Source organism: Sus scrofa, chromosome 5 (genome assembly GCF_000003025.6).
Source record: "Sus scrofa isolate TJ Tabasco breed Duroc chromosome 5, Sscrofa11.1, whole genome shotgun sequence".
Classification (NCBI taxonomy): Eukaryota; Metazoa; Chordata; class Mammalia; order Artiodactyla; family Suidae; genus Sus; species Sus scrofa.
In genome coordinates this window covers 22,275,440-22,295,138 of record NC_010447.5, presented here as the reverse complement: position 1 = coordinate 22,295,138, position 19,699 = coordinate 22,275,440, and the positions used below count along the sequence as shown (strand labels likewise).

At 56.6% G+C, this 19,699-nt stretch overlaps 2 protein-coding genes across 13 annotated transcripts; both read left to right on the top strand.

The window, feature by feature from the left end:
• LOC100626199 (retinol dehydrogenase 16) lies at window positions 1,194-9,928 on the top strand. Of its 7 annotated transcripts, XR_002343984.1 has the most exons (6): window positions 3,783-4,296; window positions 6,421-6,679; window positions 7,646-7,809; window positions 8,373-8,602; window positions 8,891-9,002; window positions 9,605-9,928. XR_002343984.1 is itself a non-coding variant. In XM_021091810.1 (5 exons), exons 2-5 carry the CDS (start codon window positions 3,984-3,986, stop codon window positions 8,588-8,590), a joined length of 954 nt encoding a protein of 317 aa, XP_020947469.1. In that variant the 5' UTR covers window positions 1,194-3,484; window positions 3,982-3,983; the 3' UTR covers window positions 8,591-8,826. The 7 variants fall into 7 exon arrangements, 6 of the variants coding, with proteins under 6 accessions (XP_020947469.1, XP_020947472.1, XP_020947468.1 ...); XM_021091810.1 differs by lacking the exons at window positions 8,891-9,002; window positions 9,605-9,928 and adding an exon at window positions 1,194-3,484 and having other exon boundaries at window positions 3,982-4,296; window positions 8,373-8,826; XM_021091813.1 differs by lacking the exons at window positions 8,891-9,002; window positions 9,605-9,928 and adding an exon at window positions 1,901-2,015 and having other exon boundaries at window positions 3,982-4,296; window positions 8,373-8,826.
• LOC100512656 (retinol dehydrogenase 16) lies at window positions 9,605-18,133 on the top strand. Of its 6 annotated transcripts, XR_002343985.1 has the most exons (7): window positions 10,063-11,678; window positions 12,186-12,500; window positions 14,630-14,888; window positions 15,854-16,017; window positions 16,579-16,808; window positions 17,097-17,208; window positions 17,810-18,133. XR_002343985.1 is itself a non-coding variant. In XM_021091818.1 (6 exons), exons 2-5 carry the CDS (start codon window positions 12,188-12,190, stop codon window positions 16,794-16,796), a joined length of 954 nt encoding a protein of 317 aa, XP_020947477.1. In that variant the 5' UTR covers window positions 10,063-11,678; window positions 12,186-12,187; the 3' UTR covers window positions 16,797-16,808; window positions 17,810-18,133. The 6 variants fall into 6 exon arrangements, 5 of the variants coding, with proteins under 5 accessions (XP_020947474.1, XP_020947476.1, XP_020947477.1 ...); XM_021091818.1 differs by lacking the exon at window positions 17,097-17,208; XM_021091815.1 differs by lacking the exons at window positions 17,097-17,208; window positions 17,810-18,133 and having other exon boundaries at window positions 9,605-11,678; window positions 16,579-17,013.

Below are 19,699 nucleotides of genomic sequence, written 5' to 3'. Positions count from 1 at the left end.
CAGTTCACTAGTGCTCAGCACAGTCTTGAGTGTTGCTTTATTAACAAGAAACCATTGCTTCAGACTTAACCTGCAGTTTCTGGATTTCTATCATTTCATTCCCCACAAATATGATTATTGAGTCAGTTTGTAGCCCCATGGGGAAAGGTGTTCAAGGGGTTTGGCCCCACCTCCAGAAGTCCTCTGCAGAGGATCAGGGAAAACTGGAGTGATTAGGACTCTAGTTTCTGCTAGCACTTACTGAAAGACACAAACCGCTGATTCTTCCTGTAGGGCTCCACCTGCGGCTAAAACTCATGAGCCCCACCGACAAAGAGGTCCTTCTCTTCAAAGACACTCAGAGCCACAGCATATCTCACCCCACTCTCTGGTCTCCTTCCTGGGGTGGGAGAAGCAGGTCCCGTTGGTAACTTGAACAGGGCTGGAGACCAGTCCATCAGAGGCCACAGGGGTGCCATGTAGGAGGTGCACTGCTCACCAGCTCTGTTCTAATCCCTCTAGAGACTGGGATCCTCCCCTCCCTGTGAAAGCCCTCCATACAGAGCTTTTCTGGGGACCAGTCTCTAGTCCCTTCTTGAGCCTCCCGGGGGGCAGCTCCCTTGTCCTCCCCCTCTTCACCCTGATACAAACTCAACTCCCCCCTTTTCCCAGGGATTGGGTTTCCCAGCCCTCCCTGCTTGGGGGACTTGGATTTCCCATTAACTTTTATCACAGTCCAAACCAGTCTTTTGTGCCCATCTTCCCTCAGCATCTGAGTGGTCTGGTTTCTGGGTGTGGTGCAGGGCAAGGCAGGACCTCGGCACAGATGGGCATACAGAGGGCAGTGTAGCTGGGCACCCAGGGCTGTGGGCAGGCATCTTCAATTGATTATTCTATTGGTCAAAATTTCCAATGATTATTTTACCGTTAAAATGCCAGTTGAGACATTTACGCACTCAGATGCATGCTAGAGCTTCACGGTTAATCTGATGACTCCAGATTTTTAAATTACTATATACACGTGCACACACACACACACACACACACACACACAAACAGGCGCACACACACATGTAAAAACAGAGAGACACAGAGGAAGCCCCAGACATAGTATACAAACTGAAATCAAAGCATCAATTATTCACTTTATAACTTGGTGGTATGTGTTTTGAAGGTTTGGACGCACACCCAGGAATCCTCTCCCAAATGTCAAGAACTGGGAGGTTCCAAGGCCCTGGACACCTCACTGATCCTACAGGGTCAGGGCTGCACTGAGATAGTGTCCACTGAGCACAGTGTGGACTGTGACTCAAGGTCCCCAGCTCAGACAAGGCAGAACAAGAAGTGCACAGCAAAGAAAAGAAGGGCCTGCAAACCAGCCCAAGTCCTCCCCCCAGGCCCCCAGCAGAGCCCCCTTCCTCCTGCTCCAGGCTTCCTGCCTTGGGGAGAGAGCCATCTCTGGTCTGAAGGACACGTGCAGGGCTGGAACCCATGCCAAGGGGCCGCATGCAGCTGCTCTAAGGACGTTTTTCCACTCACTGCTTCCGTTGCGTGTCCTGGTCCTTTCTGAGAACAGGGTGGGTGAGTCCCCACTGCAGCTCTCACACCCTGCAAGCCCCAGACAGTCAGCCAGCACCTGAAGGCAGCGTTTTTCTGTACATTTTGGGACCTCGCTCCAGGTAGGAGGGCTGCATATCTCTCGGGCTGGAAACAAGCGTGCACAGTTAGTGCCGCCTCCTCCCCTGGTAGCTGCTCCCCTGTTGCCTTCGGGTCCCCCTGTCAGAGGACCCATTCCAGGCTGGCAAGATGGAAGGAGTGGGTGTGGGATGCCCTCTTGACAGTGGTCCCGCTGAGACGCTGCGGGGCGCCAGCAGAGGGCGCACGCGTCCTGAGCAGCCCGCCTGAGGCTCACAGGTGCTGCCTGGAATCTGGGGGAGCTGCCCGCCCAGGACGTCCCTGTGGGGACTCTTGTCAGTGAGTCTCCCTGACAGGGTCGCCTCCCCGGAACGTCTCCTTCAGGCCCTTGCAGCTCCCAGGTGAGTGAGTGTCGCCTCAGGCCGCTTTGCTCTCTTACTGACTCTCCCGACCTTCCCTTCCCGGGAAGCTGGTTCCCACCTGGAATGCGGTTTGAAACCCCTGAGAGCCCCGCGAGCCTCACTCTAAGGTCAGGATTCAGGAGGAGGAAGCCGGTGGCCTGAGGGCTGGGACGTTGTGCTGCAAGGCTCCTTGGGATGTTATGGCTGCAGGCTTAGTGGTCTCGGAGCAGCAAAAGGTCTGTTTCTCTGAGTAAAGAAACCGCGACCTCATGTGTCAGCAGGGGTTGTGTTTGCCCAGGATGTGCATGTCCCCTGGCTTCCCGACAGTGTCCAGGGCACCATCCTTCATCCTTGGCTTCTTCCTCCTCCCCCTGTGGAAGCCCTTGTGGGAGGGTCCCGGTCGAGCCCCAGGAGGCAGGGACGGGCTGGCTTCTGCAGGACCAGGCTCTCGATTGCTGCGGCCACCTGCCACGTTGAGGGACAAAGACTCTCAGGACCACAGTGAGCTCCTGCAGGTGACAGTTCCAAGGAGAGGCCGAGTCTGTGCCCGGCTCTGTGTTTTCCGGCTGCTGGGGGAGGGGGGGGCGGTTCCAGGGGCACTTGAGCCTCTGGTTCCTCGGGGCAGCCTCTCCTTCCTTCGCTGCCAGGGCCTCTGGCCTGAGCTGCCTCGGCGGTGGGAGGTGGGAGCTGTGAGACGTGTGGACAGGGAGGCGCTGGCCAGCGCCGAGCACCTGGCTCCTGATGTCCCTGCCCCGCTCGCAGCTCAGGGCCCCTGATGGTTCCAGCCCCTTGAGCGCCTGGCATCCTCCCCTCCCTGTGACAGCCCCTGTCTCCAGTCCCTTCTGGAGCCTCCCTGGGGGGGCAGCTCCCTCGTCGTCGCCCTCTTCACCCTGGTACGAACTCAACTCCCCCCTTTTCCCAGGGATTGGGCTTCCCAGCCCTCCCCGCTTTGGGGGACTTGGATTTCCCATTAACTTTTGTCACAGTCCAAACCAGTCTTTTGTGCCCGTCTTTCCTCAGTGTCTGAGTGGTGTGGCTTCTGGGGGTGGTGCAGGGCAGGGCGGGACCTTGGCACGGGAGGGCAGACAGAGGGCAGTGTAGCTGGGCACCCGGGGCTGTGGGGAGGGCATCTTCGGAGAGTGCAGGGGGAACGCCTGTCAGACCAGCTTTGCGTGAGTCCTTCCATCAGCCCTCCCAGCCTCTGGGAGAAGTCTCAGCCTTGCCTGTGTCCCCCACTCCCTTCTCGTCCCCGCTCTTTGCCTCTGAGCTCAGACACCCCCACTGGTGCCAGAACACCTTTGTGTCCCAGAGAGCGACTGGATCGGGAGAGGCCTTGCTCTCTTTTGGCTTCTCCTCCTAGTCCTGGAGGGGCGGAGGGGGACTTAGTCTTTCAGGAGTGCATCCTGTGTGCTGAGCCCGAGGGGGAAGCCAGGCCCAGAGGCTAAGCCAGCTGCCAGGGTCACACACAGGTTGGTAGCCGAGCTGGGTTTGGAAGCCCCGTGTGTCTTGATTCCAAGGGTATTCCCTTTGTAAGGACCCCCAGTTCTCAGAGACCCTGGTCACAGAATTAAATAGGAAAAAGAGCGAAGGTAGTTCTGAGCCTTGGATCCTAGGTTATAAAGGTCCAGAGGGTGTCTGTGTTAGTGGTGGGGCAGGGTGGGGGGGGCGGATTGTGTGGGTGGGGGGAGAGCGGAGGGGGAGGGAAATCAGGAGGCGTGGGAAGGCAGGAATAGTGCACGTGGCCTAATGGGTTGGATGAACGTGCAGTGTCATATGTTGGAAATGGTGTAACACGCAAGTTTGACCAGAAGCAAGAATGATGATTGGGAAAGACCTGAGGACTCCCTGCCAGAGAGCCTGAGGCTGACCGGCCAACCAATAGCCTGTCTGTTCGTAAGTCCTCCTGTTTGGGCAGCAGCCAAACTCCAGTCTTACCCCAGCCTGTCTGTTTCTGTCCCCTGCAAAGCCATGTGGCTGTACCTGGTGGTCCTCGTGGGCCTGTACTACCTCCTGCGCTGGCAGCGGGAGAGGCAGGTGGTGAGCCACCTGAGGGACAAGTATGTCTTCATCACGGGCTGTGACTCGGGCTTCGGGAACCTGCTGGCCAGGCAGCTGGACCTGCGGGGCTTGAGGGTCCTGGCTGCATGTCTGACGGAGCAGGGGGCCCAGCAGCTGAGGAAGCAGACGTCAGACAGGCTGGAGACGGTGCTCCTGGACGTGACCAAGACAGAGAGCGTCGCTGCGGCCAAGGAGTGGGTGAAGGAGCGTGTGGGGGACAGAGGTACCACCCAGCTGTCTCACGTCCGAGTCCTGTGTCTGTGTGAAGGGGAGGGCCCCTGTCAGCTCCCCGGGGAAGAGTCCCAGCGTGTTTTCCAGGCCTTGGGGTCCTCCCTGTGTTCTTGCCCTCACGCAGCTGCCCAGCCCAGCCTCTGCCCTCCCGGGGCCCCCCTCCCGACCGTGGGGCTCTGCAGTTTGGGGAGAGTGTTCCCTGCTGGGGCTGTGTCCTTGCAGACCTCCTGCCTGGTGTCCCCTCCTGTCTGAGCAGGAGGTCTGGGTTTCTTGATGCTGAGTGACCAGGGTGCTCCCAGGGTGCTCAGGGCCCACTTTCTGGAGGAGGGCTGGGGCCGGGGTCTCTGGCTGGGAGGCTGCACGGGTGGCGGGGGTAGGGGGCGGCTTTGGAGCTGGGCTGTGTTCTCAGCACTTGACAGGTTTTTTCTGGGGCCTGTATTTGTCCCTACTCTGGTTTAAATGTCACCTATTTTTGGCGATGACACTGAGCTCTCAGGACCTGTCTGAGGAAAATCAGAAAACTACTAAGGGTTTGTTTCTTCTGTCTCTCTAGTTAGTTCTCTCTCTTAGTTTTCTGTTTTTCTTTTTCTTCTGCTCTCTCTCTCTCTCTCTCTTTTTTTTTTTTTTCTTAAACTACAATTGTGCCTGTGTTTTATTGGGAAGGCAAGAACTTGAATTTCTATTGTGTAAGTGTAGATGCACCATATCATCAGTTTGGAAACTCAGGAAGTATGGGGATTAAAACCAAACTCTCAAAATCTTACCACCCAGAGAATAGCACTGTTAACACTTTGCATACATGGTATTATATTTTGCACATAACTGGTATTCTGTTCTTTCCACTAAAGAAAATGTGCAATTTCATGACCCAATACAAATTTCTTCAAAAACGTGGTAAGCTATGACTGAGCATATAGTATGCTTTACAACAGCATTACTTACCAAAAAGCACCCCATCGTATGAGTGTAATTGTTTCCTACCTTTCAATCATCATAGTCAGCATAGATGATGTCTTGCTAAACTTCTTTTCTACCCAATTCTCTCCCCTATAACCATGTCCGTTGATTGTGTCTTTCATGACAAATAGTTGGAGAATATACTTCCTACAAGAGCGGGCCTGTTACTGAGCAGGGGAGTGAGTCAACTCCCTGTGTCAATTCTTCCGGCACCCCTGCCCCGGCATCCCCCATACCTGTCCTGCTGCCCTGTGTCTGGTGGTTATTAAGTCTTCTTTAAAACCTTGGGATTGTGTCTGAATCTTGCAGAGAGGTTTCCATGAAGCTGGATGGGTCTTCCCTTAGGAGACGGGGCAACAGGTGCCTCCCCTGTAGGTGGGAGGAATGGGTGGAATTTTCTGGGGTAAGGGTTGAAATCTGTGCTCCGTGGGTGTGGAGTAAAGGAGACCGCCTTCCCTTCCCATGAAGGCATACCCACTGGAACACCCCAGATGCTGTGGGAACCTTGCACAATGTTGATGTAGGTGTTTCAGAGCCAGTCCCCTGAGGTCAGTGCCAGCCCTGTGAACCTGTTCCCCCACACCTGGGATTTCGGAAACGTTTTTCCCAACCGATGTGCACCCAGATGTGACCCATCTGTTTTGCTCTGGTCTTTCACCATCGCCTCTTTTCTTCTTCTCTTCCCCTCCCTTCCTCACTCTCTCTGTCTGTGTGTGTCTCTTTCCCTCATACGACCTGTGCCGCTCTCAGTACTGAAGCTTCAGGAAATCTGAAAATGTAGGTGACTGTTCCTAATGTCTGCCAGGACAACATGGGCTGTGAGAACCCCAGACTTTACCCCCCAAATTCCAGCCGATGGACCCACTAGCTTCCCTCAGCCTCAGGCCCTGCCTTCCTGAAATCTGGGTCCTTGCCCATTGTCCCCAGGCAGGGGCTGGGCAGTGAGGACTGAGTCAGGAGGAAGCTACCTTCTGTCTCCAACAGCTCCCAGGGGCTGCACTCCCCACACCCGCAGGCAGCACGTTGTTATGTGTTCCAGCCACTCCCCATGCAGCCTCCCTCCTGAGGTCCCCACTGGATGGCAGGTGACATGGAACCAGGGCTGAGTCCTCACTCATGGGCCCAGCACAGGGTGGTCCTTTGCCCTCACTCTTCCCAGGACTCTGGGGCCTGGTGAACAATGCTGGCATTTGCATGCCCCTGGCTCCCAATGAGTGGCTGACCAAGCAGGACTTCATGGTGATGCTGGATGTGAACCTGTTGGGGATGGTCGACGTGACCCTGCAGCTGCTGCCCCTCGTGAGGAAGACCAAGGGCCGTGTGGTCAACGTCTCCAGTGTCATGGGCCGGGTGTCCCTCTTTGGCGGCGGCTACTGCCTGTCCAAGTACGGCGTTGAGGCCTTCTCAGACTCCCTCAGGTATGTCCTGGGACAGAGACCTGCCTTGGTCCTCCTGCTTCTGTGCCTCTGGGGGCCTTTACGTGGGTCTTGTCATCAGAGATTTAGAGGCTCTTCCCTTGAGCTCCCTCTGTCTTGCTCTGAGTAGGGCCTCTACTGGGAGGCAGCATTTTGTGTTTGGGGTGTCCACATGGGTCCCAGGCCCATAGAGTTTGATTCCGCATCTTCCTGCCTGGGATGAGGGCCCACATCAGAAAGTGTCGGAGGCAGAGTTGGAGCTGATATCACTTGGGTGTGCAGCCCTCCCACGGGCTTCACGGCGATGGTATTTAGGTGCTGGGCGGCCTGTGGGGAGTGTTCCCATGAAGCGGTTGATCAAGGGAGCTACTTAATCAACTCAGGGGTAGATAGTCCACTGGCTGCAGGGAGGAAGGTGGCTCTGATTGTGTGGGAGCTGTGTCCACAGGCAGGTGGATGCTCTTGGGAGGACAGTTGGCAGAGGGTGGCTAGTGTAGCAGAAGGGATGGGGGAGCCTGGGCAAGATGCAGTGTGCAAAGCTGGTGACTGTTTGGATATGAGGTGAATTTGAGGGGATAGCGTTTGAGTGGTGCCTTGCAGCATGGTTGCCGAGGTTTAGAGCTGATAAGCACGAATGTGTACAATGACTGGAAAAATAACCAAGCTCTCTCTGGCAGCAAGACTGTCCTCACATGCTTTCCCCCCCCCAGGTTCTGTCCTTAACAAGCTCCCAGAATATCCAGCGTATTCCACCTTAATCGTATATTGGTGTCTTTTTTCATTTTTGGGGGGCCCAGCCTGTGGCATCGTGACGTTCCAGGGCTATGGATTGAAGCCGCAACACAGCAGGGACCAGGCTCGATCCTTAGCTGCTGGGCCCCCAGGGAATTCCCTATGTTGTCGTTTTACCATTTTTTCATGTTTTGGTTTGGAAGACCCTGACGTCCTTGTCCCTGTGTCTTCTTGCAGGAGGGAGCTCTCCTACTTTGGGGTGAAGGTGGCTGTGATCGAGCCTGGCTTCTTCATGACCAATATGACTGCCGCTGAGGTGTTTAATGGAAACCTCCAGGCAGCATGGCAGCAGGCCAGCCCAGAGGTCAAGGATCTCTATGGAGACGCATTCGTGGCTAACTGTGAGTGAGCTGTGGGCCCTGGGGAGAAGAGCAAACCCTTGTCTAGGAGCCAGGGTCTGTCATTAGCGCCTCGTCCAATCTCAGGTCCTTCCTCCAGGCTCTGACTCCCCCACGACAGTGAGGGCATGTGCTCCATCCCCAGGGCCGTGTGTGGCCAACTGGTGACCTCAGGATCCAGGCTGGGTAGACTTGGGGACCACTGTCTCTCTGAAACTCTCATTATTTGGGGAGGATACTGAAGCCCGAGAGGAAGGACACTGTGGACTCATGGCAAGCTGGTGTTAGAATCAGCTTTCTTCCAGGGGCCTAGATTCCTAGTGTTTGTAGACACCTCCAGTTTATGCCATGGACATGTTGCCAGGATAGATCCCGAGGAGGCTGAGTGTGGAGTGAGGTCCTGGGCTAAGCGTTAGGACCTCCCCGCCCCCCACCCCAGTGTACCATGGTTCCAATTTGGAATATGATTTTGGAGGACCAAGCAATTTTCAGAAACTTTTGGGTTGCTCTGAAAGTGCGTGGGTTGGGAAGTGAAAATAGTTTGGATGGTTTCTCCTTCTGGACAGTCATGAAGACATATGACCTATTGAAGCCCCAATGGTCTGGGAATCTGTCTTTGGTGACCAACTGCATGGAGCACGCCCTGACCTCCTGCCACCCCCGCACGCGATACTCACCTGGCTGGGACGCCAAGTTCTTCTACCTCCCCATGAGCTACTTGCCCACCTTCCTCATGGATCTCATGATGTGCTATGGTGCCCCTAGGCCTGCTAAGGTCCTGTAACCCAAGACTGAGGTGCATGGCAGGGGGAGCTGGGGACCGTGTGAGGCGGGGATGCATCAGTGGGAGGGAAACAGAGTGGAGAGAGGGCTTCTCCCATCCCTGGGGACACCCATGCCCCTCCTCCCCAGGCTCCTCTGGGGACATTACTCAGGACTCTGGGAATATTATGGAGAAGGGAACACGTTTTGTGGCTGAGTAACAGGGGCTGATAGCATAACCTGTGTCCTGTTCCTTGAGTGGTCTCTCAGTGTCGCCTTCTTCTTTTTTTTTTCTTTTTGCGTTTTGGGGCCGCACCTGCAGCAATGGAAGTTGCCAGGCTAGGGGGCTGCTTAGAGCTACCACTGACGGCTTGTGCCACAGCCACAGCAACTTGGGATCTGAGCTGCGTCTGTGACCTACACTGCAGCTCTTGGTAAGGCCGGATCCTTAACCCACTGAGCAAGGCCAGGGATCGAATCCGCAACCTCATGGTTCCTAGTCATATTTGTTTCCTCTGTGCCACAACGGGAACTCCTCTCAGTGCCTTCTGATCCCCGTGCTACTGTGATAAATCCATACTTTTGGGGAGGGTGTGAGTTCTTGGGAGTTTTCAGCCCCCTCTGTGCTGTCCCTGTCCACCTGTTCATATGTGTCTTTCCCTGTGTCCAGTCTTCCTCTCCCACAGGACACAAATGGGTGAGGGGGTGCGGGGGGGATAAAAAACCTTCCCCCGTGAAGGTCTCTGTTGAAATAGAGAGCAACCAGCAGCCTGCTATGTCAACATAGGTGCCAACTCAGTAGACCTTGGCTGGAGCCAAGGCGTGTGAGATTCCAAATCCCTGGACACCTCACTGATCCTACAGGGTCAGGGCTGCACTGAGATAGTGTCCACTGAGCACAGTGTGGACTGTGACTCAAGGTCCCCAGCTCAGACAAGGCAGAACAAGAAGTGCACAGCAAAGAAAAGAAGGGCCTGCAAACCAGCCCAAGTCCTCCCCCCAGGCCCCCAGCAGAGCCCCCTTCCTCCTGCTCCAGGCTTCCTGCCTTGGGGAGAGAGCCATCTCTGGTCTGAAGGACACGTGCAGGGCTGGAACCCATGCCAAGGGGCCGCATGCAGCTGCTCTAAGGACGTTTTTCCACTCACTGCTTCCGTTGCGTGTCCTGGTCCTTTCTGAGAACAGGGTCGGTGAGTCCCCACTGCAGCTCTCACACCCTGCAAGCCCCAGACAGTCAGCCAGCACCTGAAGGCAGCGTTTTTCTGTACATTTTGGGACCTCGCTCCAGGTAGGAGGGCTGCATATCTCTCGGGCTGGAAACAAGCGTGCACAGTTAGTGCCGCCTCCTCCCCTGGTAGCTGCTCCCCTGTTGCCTTCGGGTCCCCCTGTCAGAGGACCCATTCCAGGCTGGCAAGATGGAAGGAGTGGGTGTGGGATGCCCTCTTGACAGTGGTCCCGCTGAGACGCTGCGGGGCGCCAGCAGAGGGCGCACGCGTCCTGAGCAGCCCGCCTGAGGCTCACAGGTGCTGCCTTGGAATCTGGGGGAGCTGCCCGCCCAGGACGTCCCTGTGGGGACTCTTGTCAGTGAGTCTCCCTGACAGGGTCGCCTCCCCGGAACGTCTCCTTCAGGCCCTTGCAGCTCCCAGGTGAGTGAGTGTCGCCTCAGGCCGCTTTGCTCTCTTACTGACTCTCCCGACCTTCCCTTCCCGGGAAGCTGGTTCCCACCTGGAATGCGGTTTGAAACCCCTGAGAGCCCCGCGAGCCTCACTCTAAGGTCAGGATTCAGGAGGAGGAAGCCGGTGGCCTGAGGGCTGGGACGTTGTGCTGCAAGGCTCCTTGGGATGTTATGGCTGCAGGCTTAGTGGTCTCGGAGCAGCAAAAGGTCTGTTTCTCTGAGTAAAGAAACCGCGACCTCATGTGTCAGCAGGGGTTGTGTTTGCCCAGGATGTGCATGTCCCCTGGCTTCCCGACAGTGTCCAGGGCACCATCCTTCATCCTTGGCTTCTTCCTCCTCCCCCTGTGGAAGCCCTTGTGGGAGGGTCCCGGTCGAGCCCCAGGAGGCAGGGACGGGCTGGCTTCTGCAGGACCAGGCTCTCGATTGCTGCGGCCACCTGCCACGTTGAGGGACAAAGACTCTCAGGACCACAGTGAGCTCCTGCAGGTGACAGTTCCAAGGAGAGGCCGAGTCTGTGCCCGGCTCTGTGTTTTCCGGCTGCTGGGGAGGGGGGGGCGGTTCCAGGGGCACTTGAGCCTCTGGTTCCTCGGGGCAGCCTCTCCTTCCTTCGCTGCCAGGGCCTCTGGCCTGAGCTGCCTCGGCGGTGGGAGGTGGGAGCTGTGAGACGTGTGGACAGGGAGGCGCTGGCCAGCGCCGAGCACCTGGCTCCTGATGTCCCTGCCCCGCTCGCAGCTCAGGGCCCCTGATGGTTCCAGCCCCTTGAGCGCCTGGCATCCTCCCCTCCCTGTGACAGCCCCTGTCTCCAGTCCCTTCTGGAGCCTCCCTGGGGGGGCAGCTCCCTCGTCGTCGCCCTCTTCACCCTGGTACGAACTCAACTCCCCCCTTTTCCCAGGGATTGGGCTTCCCAGCCCTCCCCGCTTTGGGGGACTTGGATTTCCCATTAACTTTTGTCACAGTCCAAACCAGTCTTTTGTGCCCGTCTTTCCTCAGTGTCTGAGTGGTGTGGCTTCTGGGGGTGGTGCAGGGCAGGGCGGGACCTTGGCACGGGAGGGCAGACAGAGGGCAGTGTAGCTGGGCACCCGGGGCTGTGGGGAGGGCATCTTCGGAGAGTGCAGGGGGAACGCCTGTCAGACCAGCTTTGCGTGAGTCCTTCCATCAGCCCTCCCAGCCTCTGGGAGAAGTCTCAGCCTTGCCTGTGTCCCCCACTCCCTTCTCGTCCCCGCTCTTTGCCTCTGAGCTCAGACACCCCACTGGTGCCAGAACACCTTTGTGTCCCAGAGAGCGACTGGATCGGGAGAGGCCTTGCTCTCTTTTGGCTTCTCCTCCTAGTCCTGGAGGGGCGGAGGGGGACTTAGTCTTTCAGGAGTGCATCCTGTGTGCTGAGCCCGAGGGGGAAGCCAGGCCCAGAGGCTAAGCCAGCTGCCAGGGTCACACACAGGTTGGTAGCCGAGCTGGGTTTGGAAGCCCCGTGTGTCTTGATTCCAAGGGTATTCCCTTTGTAAGGACCCCCAGTTCTCAGAGACCCTGGTCACAGAATTAAATAGGAAAAAGAGCGAAGGTAGTTCTGAGCCATGGATCCTAGGTTATAAAGGTCCAGAGGGTGTCTGTGTTAGTGGTGGGGCGGGGTGGGGGGGCGGATTGTGTGGGTGGGGGAGAGCGGAGGGGGAGGGAAATCAGGAGGCGTGGGAAGGCAGGAATAGTGCACGTGGCCTAATGGGTTGGATGAACGTGCAGTGTCATATGTTGGAAATGGTGTAACACGCATGTTTGACCAGAAGCAAGGGTGCTCAGCAAGAATGATGATCAGGAAAGACTTGAGGACTCCCTGCCAGAGAGCCTGAGGCTGACCGGCCAACCAATAGCCTGTCTGTTCGTAAGTCCTCCTGTTTGAGCAGCAGCCAAATCCAGTCTGACCCCAGCCTCTCTGTTTCTGTCCCCTGCAAAGCCATGTGGGTGTACCTGGTGGTCCTCGTGGGCCTGTACTACCTCCTGCGCTGGCAGCGGGAGAGGCAGGTGGTGAGCCACCTGAGGGACAAGTATGTCTTCATCACGGGCTGTGACTCGGGCTTCGGGAACCTGCTGGCCAGGCAGCTGGACCTGCGGGGCTTGAGGGTCCTGGCTGCATGTCTGACGGAGCAGGGGGCCCAGCAGCTGAGGAAGCAGACGTCAGACAGGCTGGAGACGGTGCTCCTGGACGTGACCAAGACAGAGAGCGTCGCTGTGGCCAAGGAGTGGGTGAAGGAGCGTGTGGGGGACAGAGGTACCACCCAGCTGTCTCACGTCCGAGTCCTGTGTCTGTGTGAAGGGGAGGGCCCCTGTCAGCTCCCCGGGGAAGAGTCCCAGCGTGTTTTCCAGGCCTTGGGGTCCTCCCTGTGTTCTTGCCCTCACGCAGCTGCCCAGCCCAGCCTCTGCCCTCCCGGGGCCCCCCTCCCGACCGTGGGGCTCTGCAGTTTGGGGAGAGTGTTCCCTGCTGGGGCTGTGTCCTTGCAGACCTCCTGCCTGGTGTCCCCTCCTGTCTGAGCAGGAGGTCTGGGTTTCTTGATGCTGAGTGACCAGGGTGCTCCCAGGGTGCTCAGGGCCCACTTTCTGGAGGAGGGCTGGGGCCGGGGTCTCTGGCTGGGAGGCTGCACGGGTGGCGGGGGTAGGGGGCGGCTTTGGAGCTGGGCTGTGTTCTCAGCACTTGACAGGTTTTTTCTGGGGCCTGTATTTGTCCCTACTCTGGTTTAAATGTCACCTATTTTTGGCGATGACACTGAGCTCTCAGGACCTGTCTGAGGAAAATCAGAAAACTACTAAGGGTTTGTTTCTTCTGTCTCTCTAGTTAGTTCTCTCTCTTAGTTTTCTGTTTTTCTTTTTCTTCTGCTCTCTCTCTCTCTCTCTCTCTCTCTTTTTTTTTTTTTCTTAAACTACAATTGTGCCTGTGTTTTATTGGGAAGGCAAGAACTTGAATTTCTATTGTGTAAGTATAGATGCACCACATCATCAGTTTGGAAACTCAGGAAGTATGGGGATTAAAACCAAACTCTCAAAATCTTACCACCCAGAGAATAGCACTGTTAACACTTTGCATACATGGTATTATATTTTGCACATAACTGGTATTCTGTTCTTTCCACTAAAGAAAATGTGCAATTTCATGACCCAATACAAATTTCTTCAAAAACGTGGTAAGCTATGACTGAGCATATAGTATGCTTTACAACAGCATTACTTACCAAAAAGCACCCCATCGTATGAGTGTAATTGTTTCCTACCTTTCAATCATCATAGTCAGCATAGATGATGTCTTGCTAAACTTCTTTTCTACCCAATTCTCTCCCCTATAACCATGTCCGTTGATTGTGTCTTTCATGACAAATAGTTGGAGAATATACTTCCTACAAGAGCGGGCCTGTTACTGAGCAGGGGAGCGAGTCAACTCCCTGTGTCAATTCTTCCGGCACCCCTGCCCCGGCATCCCCCATACCTGTCCTGCTGCCCTGTGTCTGGTGGTTATTAAGTCTTCTTTAAAACCTTGGGATTGTGTCTGAATCTTGCAGAGAGGTTTCCATGAAGCTGGATGGGTCTTCCCTTAGGAGACGGGGCAACAGGTGCCTCCCCTGTAGGTGGGAGGAATGGGTGGAATTTTCTGGGGTAAGGGTTGAAATCTGTGCTCCGTGGGTGTGGAGTAAAGGAGACCGCCTTCCCTTCCCATGAAGGCATACCCACTGGAACACCCCAGATGCTGTGGGAACCTTGCACAATGTTGATGTAGGTGTTTCAGAGCCAGTCCCCTGAGGTCAGTGCCAGCCCTGTGAACCTGTTCCCCTACACCTGGGATTTCGGAAACGTTTTTCCCAACCGATGTGCACCCAGATGTGACCCATCTGTTTTGCTCTGGTCTTTCACCATCGCCTCTTTTCTTCTTCTCTTCCCCTCCCTTCCTCACTCTCTCTGTCTGTGTGTGTCTCTTTCCCTCATACGACCTGTGCCGCTCTCAGTACTGAAGCTTCAGGAAATCTGAAAATGTAGGTGACTGTTCCTAATGTCTGCCAGGACAACATGGGCTGTGAGAACCCCAGACTTTACCCCCCAAATTCCAGCCGATGGACCCACTAGCTTCCCTCAGCCTCAGGCCCTGCCTTCCTGAAATCTGGGTCCTTGCCCATTGTCCCCAGGCAGGGGCTGGGCAGTGAGGACTGAGTCAGGAGGAAGCTACCTTCTGTCTCCAACAGCTCCCAGGGGCTGCACTCCCCACACCCGCAGGCAGCACGTTGTTATGTGTTCCAGCCACTCCCCATGCAGCCTCCCTCCTGAGGTCCCCACTGGATGGCAGGTGACATGGAACCAGGGCTGAGTCCTCACTCATGGGCCCAGCACAGGGTGGTCCTTTGCCCTCACTCTTCCCAGGACTCTGGGGCCTGGTGAACAATGCTGGCATTTGCATGCCCCTGGCTCCCAATGAGTGGCTGACCAAGCAGGACTTCATGGTGATGCTGGATGTGAACCTGTTGGGGATGGTCGACGTGACCCTGCAGCTGCTGCCCCTCGTGAGGAAGACCAAGGGCCGTGTGGTCAACGTCTCCAGTGTCATGGGCCGGGTGTCCCTCTTTGGCGGCGGCTACTGCCTGTCCAAGTACGGCGTTGAGGCCTTCTCAGACTCCCTCAGGTATGTCCTGGGACAGAGACCTGCCTTGGTCCTCCTGCTTCTGTGCCTCTGGGGGCCTTTACGTGGGTCTTGTCATCAGAGATTTAGAGGCTCTTCCCTTGAGCTCCCTCTGTCTTGCTCTGAGTAGGGCCTCTACTGGGAGGCAGCATTTTGTGTTTGGGGTGTCCACATGGGTCCCAGGCCCATAGAGTTTGATTCCGCATCTTCCTGCCTGGGATGAGGGCCCACATCAGAAAGTGTCGGAGGCAGAGTTGGAGCTGATATCACTTGGGTGTGCAGCCCTCCCACGGGCTTCACGGCGATGGTATTTAGGTGCTGGGCGGCCTGTGGGGAGTGTTCCCATGAAGCGGTTGATCAAGGGAGCTACTTAATCAACTCAGGGGTAGATAGTCCACTGGCTGCAGGGAGGAAGGTGGCTCTGATTGTGTGGGAGCTGTGTCCACAGGCAGGTGGATGCTCTTGGGAGGACAGTTGGCAGAGGGTGGCTAGTGTAGCAGAAGGGATGGGGGAGCCTGGGCAAGATGCAGTGTGCAAAGCTGGTGACTGTTTGGATATGAGGTGAATTTGAGGGGATAGCGTTTGAGTGGTGCCTTGCAGCATGGTTGCCGAGGTTTAGAGCTGATAAGCACGAATGTGTACAATGACTGGAAAAATAACCAAGCTCTCTCTGGCAGCAAGACTGTCCTCACATGCTTTCCCCCCCCAGGTTCTGTCCTTAACAAGCTCCCAGAATATCCAGCGTATTCCACCTTAATCGTATATTGGTGTCTTTTTTCATTTTTGGGGGGCCCAGCCTGTGGCATCGTGACGTTCCAGGGCTATGGATTGAAGCCGCAACACAGCAGGGACCAGGCTCGATCCTTAGCTGCTGGGCCCCCAGGGAATTCCCTATGTTGTCGTTTTACCATTTTTTCATGTTTTGGTTTGGAAGACCCTGACGTCCTTGTCCCTGTGTCTTCTTGCAGGAGGGAGCTCTCCTACTTTGGGGTGAAGGTGGCTGTGATCGAGCCTGGCTTCTTCATGACCAATATGACTGCCGCTGAGGTGTTTAATGGAAACCTCCAGGCAGCATGGCAGCAGGCCAGCCCAGAGGTCAAGGATCTCTATGGAGACGCATTCGTGGCTAACTGTGAGTGAGCTGTGGGCCCTGGGGAGAAGAGCAAACCCTTGTCTAGGAGCCAGGGTCTGTCATTAGCGCCTCGTCCAATCTCAGGTCCTTCCTCCAGGCTCTGACTCCCCCACGACAGTGAGGGCATGTGCTCCATCCCCAGGGCCGTGTGTGGCCAACTGGTGACCTCAGGATCCAGGCTGGGTAGACTTGGGGACCACTGTCTCTCTGAAACTCTCATTATTTGGGGAGGATACTGAAGCCCGAGAGGAAGGACACTGTGGACTCATGGCAAGCTGGTGTTAGAATCAGCTTTCTTCCAGGGGCCTAGATTCCTAGTGTTTGTAGACACCTCCAGTTTATGCCATGGACATGTTGCCAGGATAGATCCCGAGGAGGCTGAGTGTGGAGTGAGGTCCTGGGCTAAGCGTTAGGACCTCCTCGCCCCCCCCCAGTGTACCATGGTTCCAATTTGGAATATGATTTTGGAGGACCAAGCAATTTTCAGAAACTTTTGGGTTGCTCTGAAAGTGCGTGGGTTGGGAAGTGAAAATAGTTTGGATGGTTTCTCCTTCTGGACAGTCATGAAGACATATGACCTATTGAAGCCCCAATGGTCTGGGAATCTGTCTTTGGTGACCAACTGCATGGAGCACGCCCTGACCTCCTGCCACCCCCGCACGCGATACTCACCTGGCTGGGACGCCAAGTTCTTCTACCTCCCCATGAGCTACTTGCCCACCTTCCTCATGGATCTCATGATGTGCTATGGTGCCCCTAGGCCTGCTAAGGTCCTGTAACCCAAGACTGAGGTGCATGGCAGGGGGAGCTGGGGACCGTGTGAGGCGGGGATGCATCAGTGGGAGGGAAACAGAGTGGAGAGAGGGCTTCTCCCATCCCTGGGGACACCCATGCCCCTCCTCCCCAGGCTCCTCTGGGGACATTACTCAGGACTCTGGGAATATTATGGAGAAGGGAACACGTTTTGTGGCTGAGTAACAGGGGCTGATAGCATAACCTGTGTCCTGTTCCTTGAGTGGTCTCTCAGTGTCGCCTTCTTCTTTTTTTTTTCTTTTTGCGTTTTGGGGCCGCACCTGCAGCAATGGAAGTTGCCAGGCTAGGGGGCTGCTTAGAGCTACCACTGACGGCTTGTGCCACAGCCACAGCAACTTGGGATCTGAGCTGCGTCTGTGACCTACACTGCAGCTCTTGGTAAGGCCGGATCCTTAACCCACTGAGCAAGGCCAGGGATCGAATCCGCAACCTCATGGTTCCTAGTCATATTTGTTTCCTCTGTGCCACAACGGGAACTCCTCTCAGTGCCTTCTGATCCCCGCGCTACTGTGATAAATCCATACTTTTGGGGAGGGTGTGAGTTCTTGGGAGTTTTCAGCCCCCTCTGTGCTGTCCCTGTCCACCTGTTCATATGTGTCTTTCCCTGTGTCCAGTCTTCCTCTCCCACAGGACACAAATGGGTGAGGGGGTGCGGGGGGGATAAAAAACCTTCCCCCGTGAAGGTCTCTGTTGAAATAGAGAGCAACCAGCAGCCTGCTATGTCAACATAGGTGCCAACTCAGTAGACCTTGGCTGGAGCCAAGGCGTGTGAGATTCCAAATCCCTGGACACCTCACTGATCCTACAGGGTCAGGGCTGCACTGAGATAGTGTCCACTGAGCACAGTGTGGACTGTGACTCAAGGTCCCCAGCTCAGACAAGGCAGAACAAGAAGTGCACAGCAAAGAAAAGAAGGGCCTGCAAACCAGCCCAAGTCCTCCCCCCAGGCCCCCAGCAGAGCCCCTTCCTCCTGCTCCAGGCTTCCTGCCTTGGGGAGAGAGCCATCTCTGGTCTGAAGGACACGTGCAGGGCTGGAACCCATGCCAAGGGGCCGCATGCAGCTGCTCTAAGGACGTTTTTCCACTCACTGCTTCCGTTGCGTGTCCTGGTCCTTTCTGAGAACAGGGTGGGTGAGTCCCCACTGCAGCTCTCACACCCTGCAAGCCCCAGACAGTCAGCCAGCACCTGAAGGCAGCGTTTTTCTGTACATTTTGGGACCTCGCTCCAGGTAGGAGGGCTGCATATCTCTCGGGCTGGAAACAAGCGTGCACAGTTAGTGCCGCCTCCTCCCCTGGTAGCTGCTCCCCTGTTGCCTTCGGGTCCCCCTGTCAGAGGACCCATTCCAGGCTGGCAAGATGGAAGGAGTGGGTGTGGGATGCCCTCTTGACAGTGGTCCCGCTGAGACGCTGCGGGGCGCCAGCAGAGGGCGCACGCGTCCTGAGCAGCCCGCCTGAGGCTCACAGGTGCTGCCCTGGAATCTGGGGGAGCTGCCCGCCCAGGACGTCCCTGTGGGGACTCTTGTCAGTGAGTCTCCCTGACAGGGTCGCCTCCCCGGAACGTCTCCTTCAGGCCCTTGCAGCTCCCAGGTGAGTGAGTGTCGCCTCAGGCCGCTTTGCTCTCTTACTGACTCTCCCGACCTTCCCTTCCCGGGAAGCTGGTTCCCACCTGGAATGCGGTTTGAAACCCCTGAGAGCCCCGCGAGCCTCACTCTAAGGTCAGGATTCAGGAGGAGGAAGCCGGTGGCCTGAGGGCTGGGACGTTGTGCTGCAAGGCTCCTTGGGATGTTATGGCTGCAGGCTTAGTGGTCTCGGAGCAGCAAAAGGTCTGTTTCTCTGAGTAAAGAAACCGCGACCTCATGTGTCAGCAGGGGTTGTGTTTGCCCAGGATGTGCATGTCCCCTGGCTTCCCGACAGTGTCCAGGGCACCATCCTTCATCCTTGGCTTCTTCCTCCTCCCCCTGTGGAAGCCCTTGTGGGAGGGTCCCGGTCGAGCCCCAGGAGGCAGGGACGGGCTGGCTTCTGCAGGACCAGGCTCTCGATTGCTGCGGCCACCTGCCACGTTGAGGGACAAAGACTCTCAGGACCACAGTGAGCTCCTGCAGGTGACAGTTCCAAGGAGAGGCCGAGTCTGTGCCCGGCTCTGTGTTTTCCGGCTGCTGGGGGAGGGGGGGGCGGTTCCAGGGGCACTTGAGCCTCTGGTTCCTCGGGGCAGCCTCTCCTTCCTTCGCTGCCAGGGCCTCTGGCCTGAGCTGCCTCGGCGGTGGGAGGTGGGAGCTGTGAGACGTGTGGACAGGGAGGCGCTGGCCAGCGCCGAGCACCTGGCTCCTGATGTCCCTGCCCCGCTCGCAGCTCAGGGCCCCTGATGGTTCCAGCCCCTTGAGCGCCTGGCATCCTCCCCTCCCTGTGACAGCCCCTGTCTCCAGTCCCTTCTGGAGCCTCCCTGGGGGGGCAGCTCCCTCGTCCTTGCCCTCTTCAACTCCCCCCTTTTCCCAGGGATTGGGCTGGAAAATCCCTTTGGGGGACTTGGATTTCCCATTAACTTTTGTCACAGTCCAAACCAGTCTTTTGTGCCCGTCTTTCCTCAGTGTCTGAGTGGTGTGGCTTCTGGGGGTGGTGCAGGGCAGGGCGGGACCTTGGCACGGGAGGGCAGACAGAGGGCAGTGTAGCTGGGCACCCGGGGCTGTGGGGAGGGCATCTTTGGAGAGTGCAGGGGGAATGCCTGTCAGACCAGCTTTGCGTGAGTCCTTCCATCAGCCCTCCCAGCCTCTGGGAGAAGTCTCAGCCTTGCCTGTGTCCCCCACTCCCTTCTCGTCCCCGCTCTTTGCCTCTGAGCTCAGACACCCCCACTGGTGCCAGAACACCTTTGTGTC